This window comes from Lithobates pipiens, unplaced genomic scaffold (assembly GCF_037356315.1).
Source record: "Lithobates pipiens isolate NorthernLeopardFrog02 unplaced genomic scaffold, aLitPip1_a1.2 Scaffold_25, whole genome shotgun sequence".
NCBI classification, from domain to species: Eukaryota; Metazoa; Chordata; class Amphibia; order Anura; family Ranidae; genus Lithobates; species Lithobates pipiens.
The window spans coordinates 185,175,580-185,192,387 of record NW_027507787.1 but is presented as its reverse complement, the minus strand read 5'-3'; the positions used below and the strand labels follow the sequence as shown (position 1 = coordinate 185,192,387).

Genomic DNA, 16,808 nt, shown 5'->3' with positions numbered 1-16,808 from the left:
TCACGTGGTTGACTTTTTTTTTTTTTTTTTTTTTTTTTTATTATTATTATTATTTATTTTCACACTGCACACTACAGTGTTAGTGTACAGAGATGGTAGGAAATTACAGTAGGTCTGCTGATTAAAACACCTTGTTTATAGCAGTTAAGTGTTCTGTGTTTGTTTTTTTTGTTTTTTTTTCACAGGCGTATCAAGTGTGTATCTTGTTAATATTTAATTTATTTAAAGCTTATGAATTTTTTTTTTTTTTAACACTTAGAAATAATGCCTTTTAATTCAAATAACAGTTGTGTTTAGACCTGTTTGGGAAAACTGTTTTACATAAACATTGTATATTAAGAAGAATGTATAGATGTACACATGGGCTGAATTTATTGGATGTACAGTGAAACTGATGTTTCTGTCAACATCTTTAAAGAGGAGTTTCCCTTAAAATAAAAATAAGTCAGCAGCTACAAATACTGCAGCTGCTGACTTTTAATAATCGGACCCTTACCTGTCCCAGGGTCCAGCGATGCAGGGAAAGGAAGCCCCGCTCGTCTCGTCCCCCCCCCCCCCCCCTTCCTCTTGGCGGCACCGGCATTATAACTGTGGGCACCTGGCTGTGGCTTCGCAGCCGGGCACCCACTGCGCATGCGCGAGCAGCGCTGCACTCTGTGATTGGCTACGCAGTCACCTGGGACCTGTCGCGTGTCCCAGATGGCTGACAGGAGAGAGGAGGCGGAGCTGAGCACTTCTGCACCGAGGGGAAGTGACGTCGGGAGCCCAGGCACTGAAGGAGGCAGACTACAAGGGACCCCCTAGCAACAGGCATTTAGAGGTGAGTTAAATTTTAGGAATTTTAAGTTTTTTTGTTTTTTATTTTTTATTTTTTTTTGTGTGTGGGGGAACACCACTTTAATGAGCTAAGGCATATTTTGCCTACGTTTCATCATAGAGGCAAAGCAATAAGTCACAAAAGTGGTTGATGCCTAGCAATACTAGTAAGGCCCCTTTCACACTTGTGCGACTTGTCCTGCAACTGTAAAGTTACATGACAAGTCGTACCCCATGATTTCCAATGAGTACCATTCATATCTGTGCATGTACTAGTCCCTGTACTACTTTGGTCCGAATTTGATGCGTGTTACACAGGCATTCCCTGAAAATTGCACGACTTTGAAGTCACGGTAGTGTGAAAGGGCCCTAGGATATAATTATTGCTTTAACACTTATACTAGCTTTTGGGTTTCAGCAGAAACTGTAAATTAAAATGATATAACCCTCTCCTGAAAGGACAGAATTCTGGGTAAATTAAATTTAGAGTGTGGTATGTAAACGCCCCACCCAATGTGTGTTTGAAGCAGTCTTTGAGACAGAACATCTAGCTTTGGACAGTATTGTGGGCCTTTTTAGCACCGGTTTGTGGTCCTAGATAGTTGAATACATATTGGAGGGTTTGGGACTTTAAATGAAGCATACAACCAAAAAGGGGCAACATGAACAATAAATGTCTTATGAATTTTTCATTGTTGGTAACTAAATATGTAGAAACATAACATGGTACAAGCAAAAAAAAGTATTAAATAGTTTTATTTCATTCATACTAGATAATAACATGGTAACAGAGTAGCATAATAGTCCATATTAATGACATTATAAAACATCAACCTTGATGTACTGTGTCCTACACAATATAAAATAAAGCCATACTTAATTGGTATAATCTGGTATAGCATGATCAATTGTATAATGTTGGTAACACTCTTTTTATAATGTGAACAAGTGGCATCTATATAGCTCAACATGGTTTGTGGATGTCTTCCACTGTTGAGAAGCAGATGCAAGATAGGTGTCTATAAGACTATATTATAGGTTACAATGGGTTTGCACCTTTTCACAGATGGCTTATGGTGATGTCACCCCTGATCATCTGTGGGGGATCATTTCCCATGGACATCTGTCTCCCGCTTTTTTTTTTTTTTTTCATCTTGTGCCATGGGGTAAACCGCCTCGGCTCCTGGGGCGGAACATTTTCCTGGCCAACTCTCAGCCCTGTCTCTTAATTGATGTTTGGGGGGATGTTAATTGATGTTTGGGGGTTTTTATGGTAATATGCATATGTTGTTGTAGCATGAACTGTTTTGTTTCTCCAGTATCTCACCGGTATTGTGTCTAGTGTGGAAGACCATGGCTATCTCATTGATTTGGGCATTGCTGGAACTAAAGCTTTCCTACCTCGACATAAGGCTGAAGTTTATTTAAACCAGACAAGCAAAGGTGGGCATTTTCTACATAGTCTGTCAGTAACTATCACATCACATTGTTTATAACATATATTTGAACATGTTGCATAATAAGATGAAAATTATTTATTGCTGAAGTTTCTTAAATTGTACTTGAATAAAGTAATTTCTTTGGTCTATGTACTTCAAATGTGCTACAAGATTAGTCCTACATTTCTACAGTTTTCCACAGACAAGGGTGTACATATAACATAAAAAACCTGACAGAGGTTCTAACTCCTCCAAGGCAGTTTCACTTAAATGTGGGTTGTCTTTAAAGTGACCATGTCTGCTTAACAACAATTGCAGGTCTTTTGTTGCCTGTGTTGTGGCTTATTTCTGTTTCTTTTAGTAGCCTTTAGAGCAGAACGTTACCCATAACAGTTTGATAACAATCAATGTTCTTTTAACCACTTCAGCCCTGGAAGGGTTTGCCCCTTAATGACTGGGCTATTTTTTGCGATACGACACTGCCTCTCTTTAACTGACAATTGCACAGCCGTGCGACGTTGTACCCAAACAAAATTATTGTTCTCCCCCCCCCCCCCCACAAATAGAGCTTTCTTTTGGTGGTATTTGATCATCTCTGTGGTAGTCATATATTGTTTGGTTTGCACAAGTGTTATTGCATCTACAAACTATGGGATCATTTTAGGGATATAATTTGTTTTTACTAGTAATGGCTGCGATTTTTAGTGGGACTGTGACATTGCAGCGGACAAATCTGACTCTAATTTACCCTTTTTGACACATTGATCAGTGCTGTATAAATTACACTGGCAGGGAAGGACTTAATACTAGGGGGCGATCAAGTGGTTAAATGTGTTCTAACTGGGGGGCCTGGAACATGATGGATCTGCTGTTCCCAGTGATTGGGAACAGGGATTTTCTGAGATGTCCCCTGTCAGAACGGGGATCCGCCTTGTTTACAAAGGCAGATTCCCATTCTGCCTCTGTGTACAGCGATTGCAGCCGGCGGACATTGAGTTGGCCAGACCCACGGGTGTGCTTCCGCCTGCAATCTCACATGCATGGACCGATGTAAGGAGTGCCGACCTGCCGCAGTATAAGTGTGGCGGCTGGTCGGCAAGTGGTTAACAAAAGAGCATGCATTCCACCATAATAATTATGCTACCAAAATTTGTTTGTGCTTTACATTGCCTTTACCGTTGCTCCTGTTTCTTCTTGTTTACAACTTTACACAGACACGCTTATTTGTACTGAATGTGAGTGTCTAGTGTTATTTTGATACTTTTTTTTTTTTTTTATCTCTTGAACAATAAACAGTATTGCACCAGGAGCCGATGCGCTCTCTTTCTATTTTGTCTGTTTACATCCAATCTGATCTGTTAAAAAAGAAAAAAAAAAAAAACAGAAGGAGATCCACCCAGGGGTCAAGGGGATGGATCAGATCGGAGGGCCCATAGTGTAGAGTGGGCTGGTGTCCATGTCAGCTCTGCTAGTTGTGGCCCGTGACCGGTGGAATTGCTTAAGTGGCCCTTGCTCTTCAACAGGTTGGGTAGCCCCTGACCTATACCAGTGCTGTAACCCTAAGCAATCTTAAATGGAAAAATCTGTGTGTGTGTGTGTGTGTGTGTGTGTGTGTGTATATATATATATATATATATATATATATATATATATATATATATATATATATATATATACTCATTTTTATTTTGTTCTAGTTACTACACTGTATTCGCATGTCACATATACTGCCTATGTGTGATTATTTCCTAATTGAGTTCCTCTTTTTATGCCTACAGGACCTGCACTGAGAGTGGGGCAATATCTGGACTGTGTGATTGAAGAGGTGAAGAATGATGGGAGAATCTTGCGTCTGTCTGTCAGCCAGTCTGATGTGACTGCAGCCATTGCTACAGATGAACAGAAGTGGACTATGAATAACCTGCTACCAGGCTTAGTGGTAAAAGCTCAGATTCAAAAGGTATTATTCACAGAGCTGACTGGTTCTTTGTCACAGATTACAGTTTGTGTTTCTACAGTAAAGGTAACAATTGTCCCTTGTGGTTGCAGATCTTCCATGACCACATCACTGTATCCTTCTTGTCATCCTACACTGGAATAGTGGATTTCTTGCATTTGGAACCTAAAAAAGCAAATTTGTACCAAAGTGATCAGTTGGTGAGTATGCAGCGAGTTTTGTAGGGTATTGCCGTGAGGACATGAAAAGTGTTTTATGGCATGAAAATGGATGTCATTTCAAACATGTGGTGAAGAAAAGCTCCCATCCTTATTCTGTAAATTGTACAAAGATGCAGGTAAAAAAAAATGTATTTAACTTAATAATAATACTACTAATAAATACAATCATTATGATTCATCTAATGTCCCTTTTTTAAAAAGGCCATGGTTACATTTTATAAATCTAAATATATAAAACCACCATCCTATAAAAATAAGTGTTCATCTTGAAAGCAATAAAACTAATCAAAATAAAGTTCATAAATTTAATAGTGCAACAAAGTCAGAAGGTGAATGCTTGTGGACATCACAGTGCACAGTGAGCCTGCATATCATAGAAATGAAGCACCCTACATCCCCAGGTAAGTATTATGCTTACCCGATAATACTTATAGCTCAGGGTGCTTTATTTCTGTGATATGCAGACTTATTGTTTGTTGACCTCGCGATGCACATTCACTTTTCAACTTTGTGGAAGACATGTTGCACTTCATTAATTTAAATTTTATTTTGAACGTTTTTAACTGCTTTCCGAACTGTACTATTGTTCTGGTTGTCCACTGAACACAGCGGATGACTGATCACTATGCTGACCCGCTGCCAGTGTCTTGTGATCGCTGTGATCAATCACAGTGATCACATGACTGTTGTAAGCAATGAATGGCTTCTTTCTATGCCATTCATTGTATACAATTGTGTTGCTAGCTGTGATTGGTCACAGTGATCACATGGTACAGGTAGGACCAATCAGAGCCCATTTGTGCCATGTGATTAGCTGTGACCAATTACAGCTAATCACTACAACAGATAGTGTCTACACTGTCATTCAGTAAATATATTTACTCAGAGCAGCGAATATCTCTGCTCTCAACAAGTATATAGTTTGTAAAAAAAAATCCTGATCAACTCCTCAGTGGTACAGTGTTACTATGGTAACACTGTATTGCTCTGATCACAGTATGTAGAAGAAAAAATATTGAATACTGTCACCAGTTAGTGTCCTTGTTCACCGCCACACCAGTTATATGATGATGCTGTACTCCACTGGTGAACGGTATGTAAAACCAATATTGTGAAAAAAACATTTTATTTTTATTTTTTCTTTCTGTTTCTTTCTTTCTTTTTCTTTTCTTCATTTTCCAAAAAAAGGGACAAAAAATGTCAACTTCAAAAGCATGCCATGCCTCTTACTAAATACCCTTTTTACTTTTTTTTGTCTACTTTCCAAAAAGGTCACTTTGTGGGTATTTGTACTGTCCTGGCATTTTTGGGCCTCAAGAAATTAGATGGTACCTCAAGATTGATACATTTTCGGATGTATACCATAGTTTGTAGACGCTATACCTTTCCTACAGACTAAATATACACTGCTTTGATTTTTCACCAAATAAATGTAGCAGAATACAATTTGGCCTAAATTTTATGAAAGATTATTTGCAAATTTTTCTAATAAATGTAGAAAAGCTCTTTTTATTTTTTTTATTTATTTATTTTTTTATTTATTTTTTTATTTAGCAAAAAAACTCGGTGATTAAATACAACCGAAACAAAGCTCTGTGTGTAAAAATGATGGGTACAGTTTTGCATGACTGCACAATTTGCCATTCCAAAGTATGACCGCTTAATATTGGCCTGGGCAGGAAGGGGGTAAAAGTACCCTATAGCAAAGTGGTTAATATAAACCCTTTATTACACAGTGATTAACATACTGTATATCCGTTCCTTGCAAGCAGCTCAGTTACCCATTAGTGCAGACCGTCTGAATGATTATTCTGTTAATCCCCAGCCCTCTTTCCTAAACAAGATGTAGCAATGCATTAGTCTATCCTGTTGTGCCATTCATATGGATCATATGCAGTAAAGGAATACAACTTTTACATGTACCTTCATTTTGGCATGCTTATGGCATATTTTGTAATGCTTTTAAGGGCATTTTAAAAGTAATTGGTGCAGTTTCAAGATAGACTGTGGCTGCAGCCTAAAGTTGTTTTGCAACTGTTAAATCAAGCAAATGCTTTGCCAATTGGCACTTTGCATTCTTTCAGCTCACACATGTCCAAGTGATTTGCAACATGTGTTTTAACCACTTCAGATCCGCGCTATTGCCAAATGACGGCATTAGCGCGGACCTACATTTCCAGGACTACGTCTATTGACGTCGTCCTGGTTACGAGCGGCCTGCGCGCCCCCTGAGGGGCGCGCGCGGCGCGCTCTGTGATCGGCGAGTCCGTGAGACTCGCCTGATCACCGATCCGTGTAAGGGGTCGATCCCGACCCCTTATCACGTGATCAGCTGTCAGCCAATGACAGCTGATCATGTGATAGAACGGAGCCGGTAATCGGCTATTATTCCTCCTCGCGCTGACAGCGCGAGGAGAGAAAAAAAAAGCCGATCACCGGCGGCCGTGATCGGGACATCAGTCCCGATCACGGCCATCAATACAAGGGACCACCTGCCACCTGCCTGTGCCCACCTGCCTCCCGCAGTGCCATCCCACAGTGCCACCCAATCTGCCTCAAAGGTGCTGCACCCCAGTGCCGCCCATCAGTGCCCAGCAGTGCCGCCCATCAGTGCCCAGCAGTGCCACCTATCAGAGCCACCTATCAGTGCCCATCAGTCCCATCTATCTGTGGTACCTATCAGTGCCCATCCGTGCCACCCATCCGTGCCACTTATCCGTGCCACCCATCCGTGCCATCTTATCTGTGCCCATCTTTGCCCATCAGTGCCGCCTTATCTGTGCCCATCGGTGCCGCCTTATCTGTGCCTATTAGTGCCGCCTTAACTATGCCTATCAGTGCCCACCAGTGCAGCCCATCAGTGCCCACCAATGCAGCCCATCAGTGCCCACCAATGCAGCCTATCAGTGCCGCCTAATCAGCGCACTTCAATGAAGGAGAAAAATGACCCGTTTGCAAAATTTTATAACAAACTATTAAAACATGATTTTTTTATTTTATTTTTTTTGCATCTTTTTTTGTTTGTTTAGCAAAAAATAAAACTCCGAGCTGTAACTAAATACCACCAAAAGAAAGCTCTATTTGTGGGAAAAAAATGATAAAAATTTCATTTGGGTACAGTGTTGTATGCCCGCGCAATTGTCACTCAAAGTGCATCAGCGCTGAAAGCTGAAAATTGGTCTGGGACTGAGGGGGGTTTAAGTGCCCAGTAAACAAGTGGTTAAACTTCAAGTTAACTTGATATGCTTTTAAAGGGGTTGTAAAGGTTAATGTGTTTGTGCGGGTGTTTTTTATTTATTTATTTTAACAAACCTGTTATACTTGCCTCCTCTGTGCAAAACCCTTGCACGGGAGTGGACCTGATCCTCCCTTTCTGGGGTCGTCCTGCGGTGCTCCTGGTTCCTCCCTCGCATTGAGTGCCCCCCTCAGAGACCGCATTCCAAGTGGACACCCCTGTGGGCCACTCCCAAGTCCTGCTGCCTCATCCATTGACACAGACAGCAGGACTCAGCCCCAGCTCCCGTGTCACTGGATTTGATTGACGGCATCGAGAGCCAATGGCTGCGCTGCATATCAATCTGTCCAATGAGGATCCAAGATGGTGGTTGGAGCCGCTATGCTTATCCCCATTGATGGAATGATCGGGTTCAGGTAGGTAAGGAGGGGGGGGGGGCATGCTGCACTACAAAAGATTTTTCACCTTAATGCATAGAATGCACTAAGGTGAAAAACCTTGAAGGTTTACAGCCCCTTTTTAATGCGTTTCCCCTGATTTGCAAAGGGGAAACTTGGGGTGTAAAGATTTATTGAAAGACACTATGTTTTCTAGCATTTAAAGAAGTAACAAGATTATAGCTCTAATTTGTCTGCCCACCTTATCCAGGTTAAAGCTTGCATCCTGTGGATTGACAAATCTTCCAAGACCATACGACTGACATTACGCAAGACCCTCCTGCAACCCGGGAGGCTGATGAAGCAACTGTCCAGTAAATGGATTGGCACGGTTCATGAGAAGTGTACAGTGAAGGCACTGTATAAGCATGCGGGAGCAATGTTTGAGCTGGATGGGGAAACAATGGCTTTTGCACTTGTAAGTTTTATATGGGGGGGGGAAAAACGGGGGGAAAACCCTTGTATAGCCTCTTCCTTTTTTGTTTGTCTGATAAAAATAAATATTCCACCTGATAAACTCTCCGGAAGAGCAGGTTAACGCATGATGGACTTTTAGAATATACGTTAATCAGTTCCCACCTGCAGTCTCTTTTGTGTTTTTGTGTGTCCCCTATAAATATTTTCCCTATCACTTCCTGCCCTTTCCAAAATTGAGTGGCAATCTCCCTAGCAGGAACACAAAGGGCCACAAATACCTGAGAGATGTTCTCTGTTCCATCCAAAACACTATGCGTTGCACTGGTTGGAGATGATATAGTTTGCACTTTGCCCTAAAGCTCAAATGTGTTTATTTTTCAGAAATACCATCTAATTTCCAAGTTGTCAAATGATCTGAACAGATATAAAGAAGGGACTGTCCACACTGGACGGGTGGTGGGGTTTAGCCCAATGGAGGAGATTCTTCTTCTTTCTTTAAAGGAGTAAGTTGTTTCACATTTTTCATTGGATGTCATAGGTGAACCTGTCTCTTTAAAAAGGCAGCCCATGAAAAACAGATACCTAAACCTGTGCTAATATTGGTGACTCTTCAGATAATGCTAGTTGCCTGGTTGTTAAATTGATCTATGACTTTAAAAGCTAAGAACTGTTGCAGCCACTGGATCTGCATGGCAATCTCTTTCCCTCAAGGTAGTTTCTCGTCAGCTGTGGGTGGTTGTAGTTCAGTTGAATCATTCAGATGCATTTCTCAAGCTTGCCAGATTGTCAGGGTGTGCAGAATAATAAAGTGCAAGCAGAAGTGTTGCTTTTTTAATGTATATGACTTCTGATGTGAGATGTTTTCTAATGTATCCAGTTTTGTGATATGCATATTGTTCAATGTGCCTTGTTTTTACATATAGCAATAAAATCTTTATTAAAAAATAAACACTAGCAGAAAAAAGAAGCACCCTTGTAATGACTGATACATGGCCTGAGTTAAAGTGGATGTAAACACCATTCATGAAATTTGAGCTGGGCACATAGATCTGCAGTGTTTACTTATCTCTCTTCAAAGCCCTAAGTCCCATGGCTTTCTCCTGTTATCAGCATGAAAAAGTCTAAGTTCTCCGACAACTGTTATAAAACCGGGCTGAATTTTGTGTTGGGTGGGTGCTATAAATAGATTAGAAGAGAGCTGGTCTATTCACAGCACAGCTTGGCATTATTTCTTCCTTTTTTCTGCCTATATGGAGAGGGGGTGTGCGCCTTTCCTTCAGTCAGCCGTCTCGCAGTGTATGGCAAGAATCCTCACCCACAGATGAATCGGGAAGAGAAAATTATAACAGGACATGCACGTTCTGAACAGTATATAGATCTGAAGACAGCAGATATAAATGTAAAACTTATGAGGATTTGTATAATCTCTGTTATCATCTGAGGCTGTTCACTTCACTGGGTATATGTGGGGATTTACATCCACTTTAAGGGTGCAGAGCTTTTGCCTCATAAGTCTGAGTGATTTAATACACAACGGTTACCCAGCAGTTAGTTCATTGACTCCAGAAGGACTGTTTTCTGATGGAACTCGGCTTCTTATTTTGATTTCCTTTTATTTTATTCCTTTTATTTCCAGGACCGTCATTGAAGAACCTCTTTGGAAGCATGAGGATATACAGGCTGGACAATTTCTAGAGGTGAAGACAGTACTTATGCTCCCATACATTGATCCTTACAGTATAATTTTATTTGTAATTCTATATCTACCACACAACCAAGGAAACAAATTCAAATAAAGGGCTTACTGTTTCATATACTTAAGATGATTTACTATGAGGAAGTACTCTTCTTACTTATGTCCATTGAATGATTTATCGGTCATTACATGATGGCACTATCGTTTTTCTCTCACGGCCAAGTGTTAGTTTTTCAAAAAATGGGTTAGAACGATTTTTCGTGTACGTGCGTGTCTGCCTCTACTAGGCAATACTGGTGACTAGACCTTTGCTATTTTCTTGCTTTTGTGGGGAATGGCTTCCACAGTTATCTTTTAAGAATGTATTTGACAGACAAGGTCTTTTTCCAGGCCCACCTTGTTCTATATTCTCGAGAAAAGGTGAGAAAACTTTGCCCTGTATAGATACACTTTAATTCTCTAAAATAATTCTTGTAATAGCAATACAAACAATGGTTATTATTGACCATTCAATATAAGCTTACTTGAAAAATCTCCTTTTCATGTTGTGAGTGCTGCCTGTGTTGGCCTTCGCTTAAAGAAAAAATAACTTTCAGGATTCCCTTCATCTTTTTTAGCTTCTCCTTTTTTTTCATTCCTTTTTGATTTCTAAGGACTACATATCCCATGGTACCCTGCTGCCTGCAAGCAGCGATTCCTATACTGACTTTTCCTTCTGATACTCCTCTTCCCAGCTCCTCCGTAGTTCAGAAGGCATGCCCTATATAATGTGTGACACAGCAGTGCCTACTTACAGGGCACCGTTAATTTGTCATTTAATTAATGGTAGTAAATGTGTGCAGTGCTTCAAAAAGTATGCTTACAAACGTTAACATTGTTCAGATTAATAGAAGTAGGTTAGAAATAATTCAAAGCTAATGTGGAAAGCATTACGATTCTAAATTTTGACTATAGATGCACTTTAAGGCAAAAAAATCGAATTATTGCATACATTTATTTGTTACTATTAAGTTTTTAGACCTGAAACTAAACTTGTTTTTACTCAGTCTGCTTCCCTGAGGTGGCAGCTACTGAAGAAATCCTTTTTTTCTGCATGTTAATGCTGGTTTGTCAGTCCTTGAGATATGTATACTTGCATAAAACTTAATGAACAATGTATTATTGCACAGGGAACTGTTGAAAAGATTGCAACTGAAGGAATAATTGTGAATATCACCAAACGCATAAGTGGTCTCATACCAAATCTCCACATGGCGGATATCACCTTGAACCATCCTGAGAAGAGATATACTCCTGGGAAAAATATCAAATGCAGAGTAAGGAAATTTCTCTTTCTATTGCTAGTTTTCATTTACAGAATTAGGCTCCATTCACACCAGAGCTTATCCATTACTGGCTGCTGCTTCTTCTTCTTTTTTTATTTATTTATTTTTTTTTTTAACAAGTTTTTATTTAAAGTGTATTACAAGCGTTTTACAGCTTCAGGCATTTTTGTTTAGTCAATAGAAAGCACTAGGAGGATGAGAGGGACGTGAAATTGGAGGTGGAGAGCTGCTATTTGAGTGTTTAACAAGTGTTTTCTACTCAAGTCAGGCATTTCTATTGAAGTCTATAGGGCCAAAAACGCTTTTAATTTGCTAAAAAGAAGCTCATTTACTTTTTTGAACTTAAGGCGACAAAATGCTCATATGTGAACAAGGGCCATTAAAATGAATGGGATTTTGCTTGTTGGGCGTTTTGGAGTTTCAGAGCGGAGCATTTTACAAGTTAAAAAACGCTTAACTATGATCAAGGCTTTGGAGCCATGTTCACCCATTCAGTCCTCTGTGCTGTTTTAAAATCGCACATGGAAAGAAAAATGTAGTTAATTTGGGGTTAAATGGCAAAAAAAAATATTTTTTTGGGGCTTGCTAGTGCTAATTGCAGTGTAGCAGAATGTTTTCATTGGGATAAAATGCTCCTAATACCTGCTGCTAATAACATTGTAAAGAACCTGTTACACTCTTCAATGCAACAGCTTGTTACAGTGATCATGGATATGATCACTGGCAGGGAATGTCAGTGTCTTTTTCCATAAGGACTAAGCCATCAGTAGTCAAACTTAGTGGGCCCCAGAAGCTACAGCTGTAGCAATGAACCCTTAATGAGGGCGTGGCCTCCTTAAGGGATTGGACTGTGCCATGAAGGAAAAGTATGGCCAAAGCTTGTTTGGCCATTCTTCTCACGTGGGTCACAAAAATTCACTTTATTCTGCACTGCTGTGACCAGGTTCAGTTGACATTGAGCTAAAGCCCACTGTAGGCTGTCACAGAGCCATCTCAGCCTCTTGGCGCACTGCTTAGAGCCTGAGCCAGCTGCTTTAGCCCCCCCCCCCACATCCCAGCGCTGCAGTGCTCACCTGAAGAGCAGAGAGCCAGTGACTTCCAGTCACAGCTCTTTGTGACGATTGAGAACTGAATGAACGGCAGTTCTCAGTCTTGGAGATGGCGGAGGAGAGCTGTAGCATCGGATTGATGCTGCACCCACATAGGGAAGTATGTTTTGTTTTTTTAATCCTGCACTTCTCTTTTAACTTGTGTCCTGCAGAGTCGACCTAGTATGTCATTGACTTTCAGTCGATTCTGTGTAGATTGAAATCCTTGATGCACACCCTTGCCCCTACTTGCCCGATGGCTGTTTGAATTTCATCGTTCAGCAGTGTTTACAGAATTTTGTAAAGGGCCTGTGATGGTAGTGATCTCATGTAATGTGTTTCCAGTCTTTTGACAGTCTCCCACAGCATATCTATAGTCTTGAACTACACCTTTTTAACATGTCCCTAATTTCTGACTATTTCCTTTATTAAGCCTGTGATGAAAATTAGGTGTTGCCTGTTATGTCAGGAGCTGCAGGTGGGGTCTCCTATAAATAGTTGGTAACGACACGGACAAAATGTACTACAAACCTGTTTCTTTAATTTTTTGCATTATAATTTTTAGGTTCTAAATGTGGATCCATCAGCCAGAAAACTGATTCTTACCCGAAAGAAAACCATGATCAATTCAAAATTGCCAATAATTGCCAGTTTTCATGATGCAAAGCCTGGCATGATCACTCATGGATTTATCTGGGCAGTGAAAGATTTTGGATGCATTGTTAAGTTCTATAATGATGTCCATGGACTTGCACCAGCTCGAGAGTTAAGTTCGCATTATATCCCAGTAATACAAGAGGCCTTTTATAAGGGACAGGTAAGATACCGTTGTGGATTTCGTCATCATAGAATCCATAGACTGTTAATCATTATCATGGCACATGTGCAGCATCTTCATCTGTATTATCATCCTATCACCTAATAGAGATATTGCAAAAAAATGGCCTGGTCATTGATCAGCCAAACTTTCAGAGGCTGAAGTGGTTAAACAAGCTGGTGTCGCTCAATAAAAAAAAAAAAAAAAAAAGTGTGTGTATATATATATATATATATATATATATATATATATATATATATATATATATATATATATATATATATATATATATATATATATATATATATATATATATATATATATATGTGACCTTCGTGACCGTGGGTCTCGTGGACCCGATGTCCACGGGGATGGGATACCCGCAATCGTCTCACCATGAGGAAGAACAGGGTTCTGCCTAATGACACTGTGGCTGATCAGTAACGTGTAACACACAGCCCCCCCGCCCCCCACAGTTAGAATCACTCCCTAGGACACACTTAACCCCTACAGTGCCACCTAGTGGTTAACCTCTTCACTGCCAGTGAGTTTTTTTTTTTTTTTTTTTTTTTCGATGCAATTTTTTAGCATTGATTGCTGTATTGGTGTCAATGGTCTCAAAATTGTCCGATGTCTCCACCATAATGTCAGTCACGATAAAAATCGCTGATTGCCACCATTACTAGTAAAAAAATTATAAAAAAAATTATATATATCAATAAAAATAACATAAAACTATCCCCTACTTTGTAGACGCCATAATTTTTGTGCAAACCAATCAATAAACGCTTACTGCAAAAAAAAATTTCCTGCAAAATAATGTAAAAGAATACGTATCGGCCTAAACTGAGAAAAAAAATGTTTTGGGTATTTTTTGGGGATAGTTATTATAGCAAAAAGTTAAAAATAATGCTTTTTTTTTTTTTTTTCAAAATTGTCACTATTTTTTTTGTTTATAGTGTAAGAAAAAAAAAAGCAGAGGTGATCAAATACCACCAAAAAGCTCCATTTGTGGGGAAAAAGGGACATCAATTTTGTTTAGGAGCCACATCGCACGACTGCGCAATTGCCAGTTAAAATGATGCAGTGCCGAATCGCAAAAAGTGCGCTGGTCAGGAAGGGGGTAAATTCTTCCGGGGCTGAAGTGGTTAACTGACAATTACGCGGTCGTGCAATGCTGAACCCAAACAAAATTTATGTCTTTATGTATTTTATCACCCCTGCGTTTTATTTTTTTTTATTTTTTTTTTAATTCTTTGTGCTATAAACAAAAGGTGAGTGGTGATTTTGAATAAAAAAATAAATTTTTAACTTTTTGCTATAATTCTAAATATCCCAATTTTTTTCCCCTCCGTTTTAAGCTGATATGTATTCTTCTACATAGTGTGTGTGTGTATATAGATAGGAGGTATTATAAAAAAACAAACACTCTACATACATCTATCCCCTATTTTATAGATATATCATATTTTTTATTTATTCGTAATGGTGATCTGCGATATTGCAGCTGGCAAATTGGACACTTTTGACAGATTTTGAGACCGTTGACCATTATACAGTGATCAGTGCCATAAAAATGCACGGATTACTGTATAAATGTCACTGGCAGGGAAGGGGTTAACACTAGGGGGCGCGAAAGGGGCTAACTGTGTTCTAACTGTAGCGGGGAGGAGAGAGATCGGTGTTCATAATTGGTATAAACACACAATCTCTCTCCTCTCCCCAGAGAGAACTGAGATTTGTGTGTTTACACACACAGATCCCGGTTCTCGCTCTCACGAGCGATCACGGGTGCCCAGCAGTCAACGCACCTGCCGGGCACGCGCTGCGGGTGTGTGCCTCCTACAGCATCTTAAAGGGCCGACGTAGAGTTATGGCGGTTCGCCCAGGGGAGCCAACTTGCCGCAGTACAACTGTGGCGGCTGGTCTGGACAGGGTTAAAGGCCCCATTCAAACTCTTTTTGTTGAAATGGCATTTAAATTGTGTGTGTGTTTTTTTTTTTTTTTTTTTTTTTTTTTTTTTTTTTTATGTTAACTGTAACATGGTAAATGTTTTGCCTTCCTGCTAGAACAAATGCAAGTACAAATTGCAGGCATATTTGCCAGTGTCTTTTTGAGAAAGATGCTGGTGTTATTGTGGGAATTTACAGCTATCTGTTGCTAATCAGACTCTGTTGAGATCTTAAGCTTGTTTTAACACACAACAGAGATCCACAAATGTCTTATTTTATTTTCTATAATTTGTATTTTTTTAGCTTTTGCTTAGCAATATGAGCAGGGTGTTACAAAATAGTTGTCCAGTTTTCAAATATCTGTTATCATTCATGTAGGTGATTAAGGTAAGGGTGCTGGAGTGTAACCATGAAAAGGAGACGTTGCTACTGTCCTTCAAGATTATTGAAGAAAATGAAAATGGAGAACAGGATCAGAATAGGGGAAGAACACATTCACACAGACAAGAACCTGGAAAGGTATGATAAATAAGTGACTGAGTTGTGTTGCCTAAAGTCTAGGGCTTGTCACGCATACCTATCCTTTCCATGACCTTTAACCACTTGCTGACCGCCCACAGTACATTTACTGTGGGCGGCCAACCGACATTGGCAGGCTGGATCCTGTACGTGATTCAGCCTGTTTTGTGTTGGGGGCATGCAGTACGGACACAGCCGATTGTTCTTGGCAGCCGGGTACCAAGATCTGCAATGTCAACAAAGCATTTATGAATGAATTTCATTCATGACAGCTGTTTCCTGGAGAGTGATGCTGTGATTGACACAGTACCTGGGCCAATCGCAGCACCTTTTTTAATGTGTGATTAGCTGTAACCAATCACAGCTGTCATGAATGCAACCTATTTATTATCATTGAAAACTATGCTTTTACAATGATCATGATTGTAACCGCAATCAAAGTGACGAGAGTATGTAATAAAAACAAGATGTTAAAAAAAAAAAAAAAAAAAAAAAGTTTGAGGCATTCCATTTTCTTCTATCTACTTTCCAAAAACTGGTAATTTGGACTGATTTCCGTGACGTCAGCAGAGAACAGACTTCAGATCGCTCTCTGCTGGAAATGGGTCACAGGAATGCAAAATGAATTGCACTCCTGCGACCCATAGAAGATGCCCAGCTAAACGAGCTAAGGCTGGACTTCTCCTCCTTTTTTAAAGGGAGGCATGTAGTGAATTGTTAGTTTCTAGTTTTAAAATCTCTGCGCAATATCAAATCTAAAAATGGCACTTGGGCTACTTTTAATGAACACACAAGTACAGGAAAACCTTTGATTGCGTGTAACTTGGTCTGCAAGTGTTTTTACAAGGCTAGCAAAATATCTTGTCTCATTTTAACTTGGTAAGCGAGC

At 39.8% G+C, this 16,808-nt stretch overlaps 1 protein-coding gene across 1 annotated transcript in view; it reads left to right on the top strand.

Moving 5' to 3' along the window:
- Positions 1-16,808, top strand: part of PDCD11 (programmed cell death 11) — an 87,552-nt gene that overhangs the window by 17,963 nt on the left and 52,781 nt on the right. Inside the window, exons 6-14 of the mRNA XM_077455274.1 lie at positions 2,136-2,259; positions 4,034-4,215; positions 4,305-4,412; positions 8,317-8,523; positions 8,904-9,025; positions 10,159-10,219; positions 11,388-11,534; positions 13,197-13,448; positions 15,779-15,919. Of these exons, the coding sequence (XP_077311400.1) occupies positions 2,136-2,259; positions 4,034-4,215; positions 4,305-4,412; positions 8,317-8,523; positions 8,904-9,025; positions 10,159-10,219; positions 11,388-11,534; positions 13,197-13,448; positions 15,779-15,919 (1,344 nt within the window). The remainder of the gene's footprint in view (positions 1-2,135; positions 2,260-4,033; positions 4,216-4,304; positions 4,413-8,316; positions 8,524-8,903; positions 9,026-10,158; positions 10,220-11,387; positions 11,535-13,196; positions 13,449-15,778; positions 15,920-16,808) is intronic.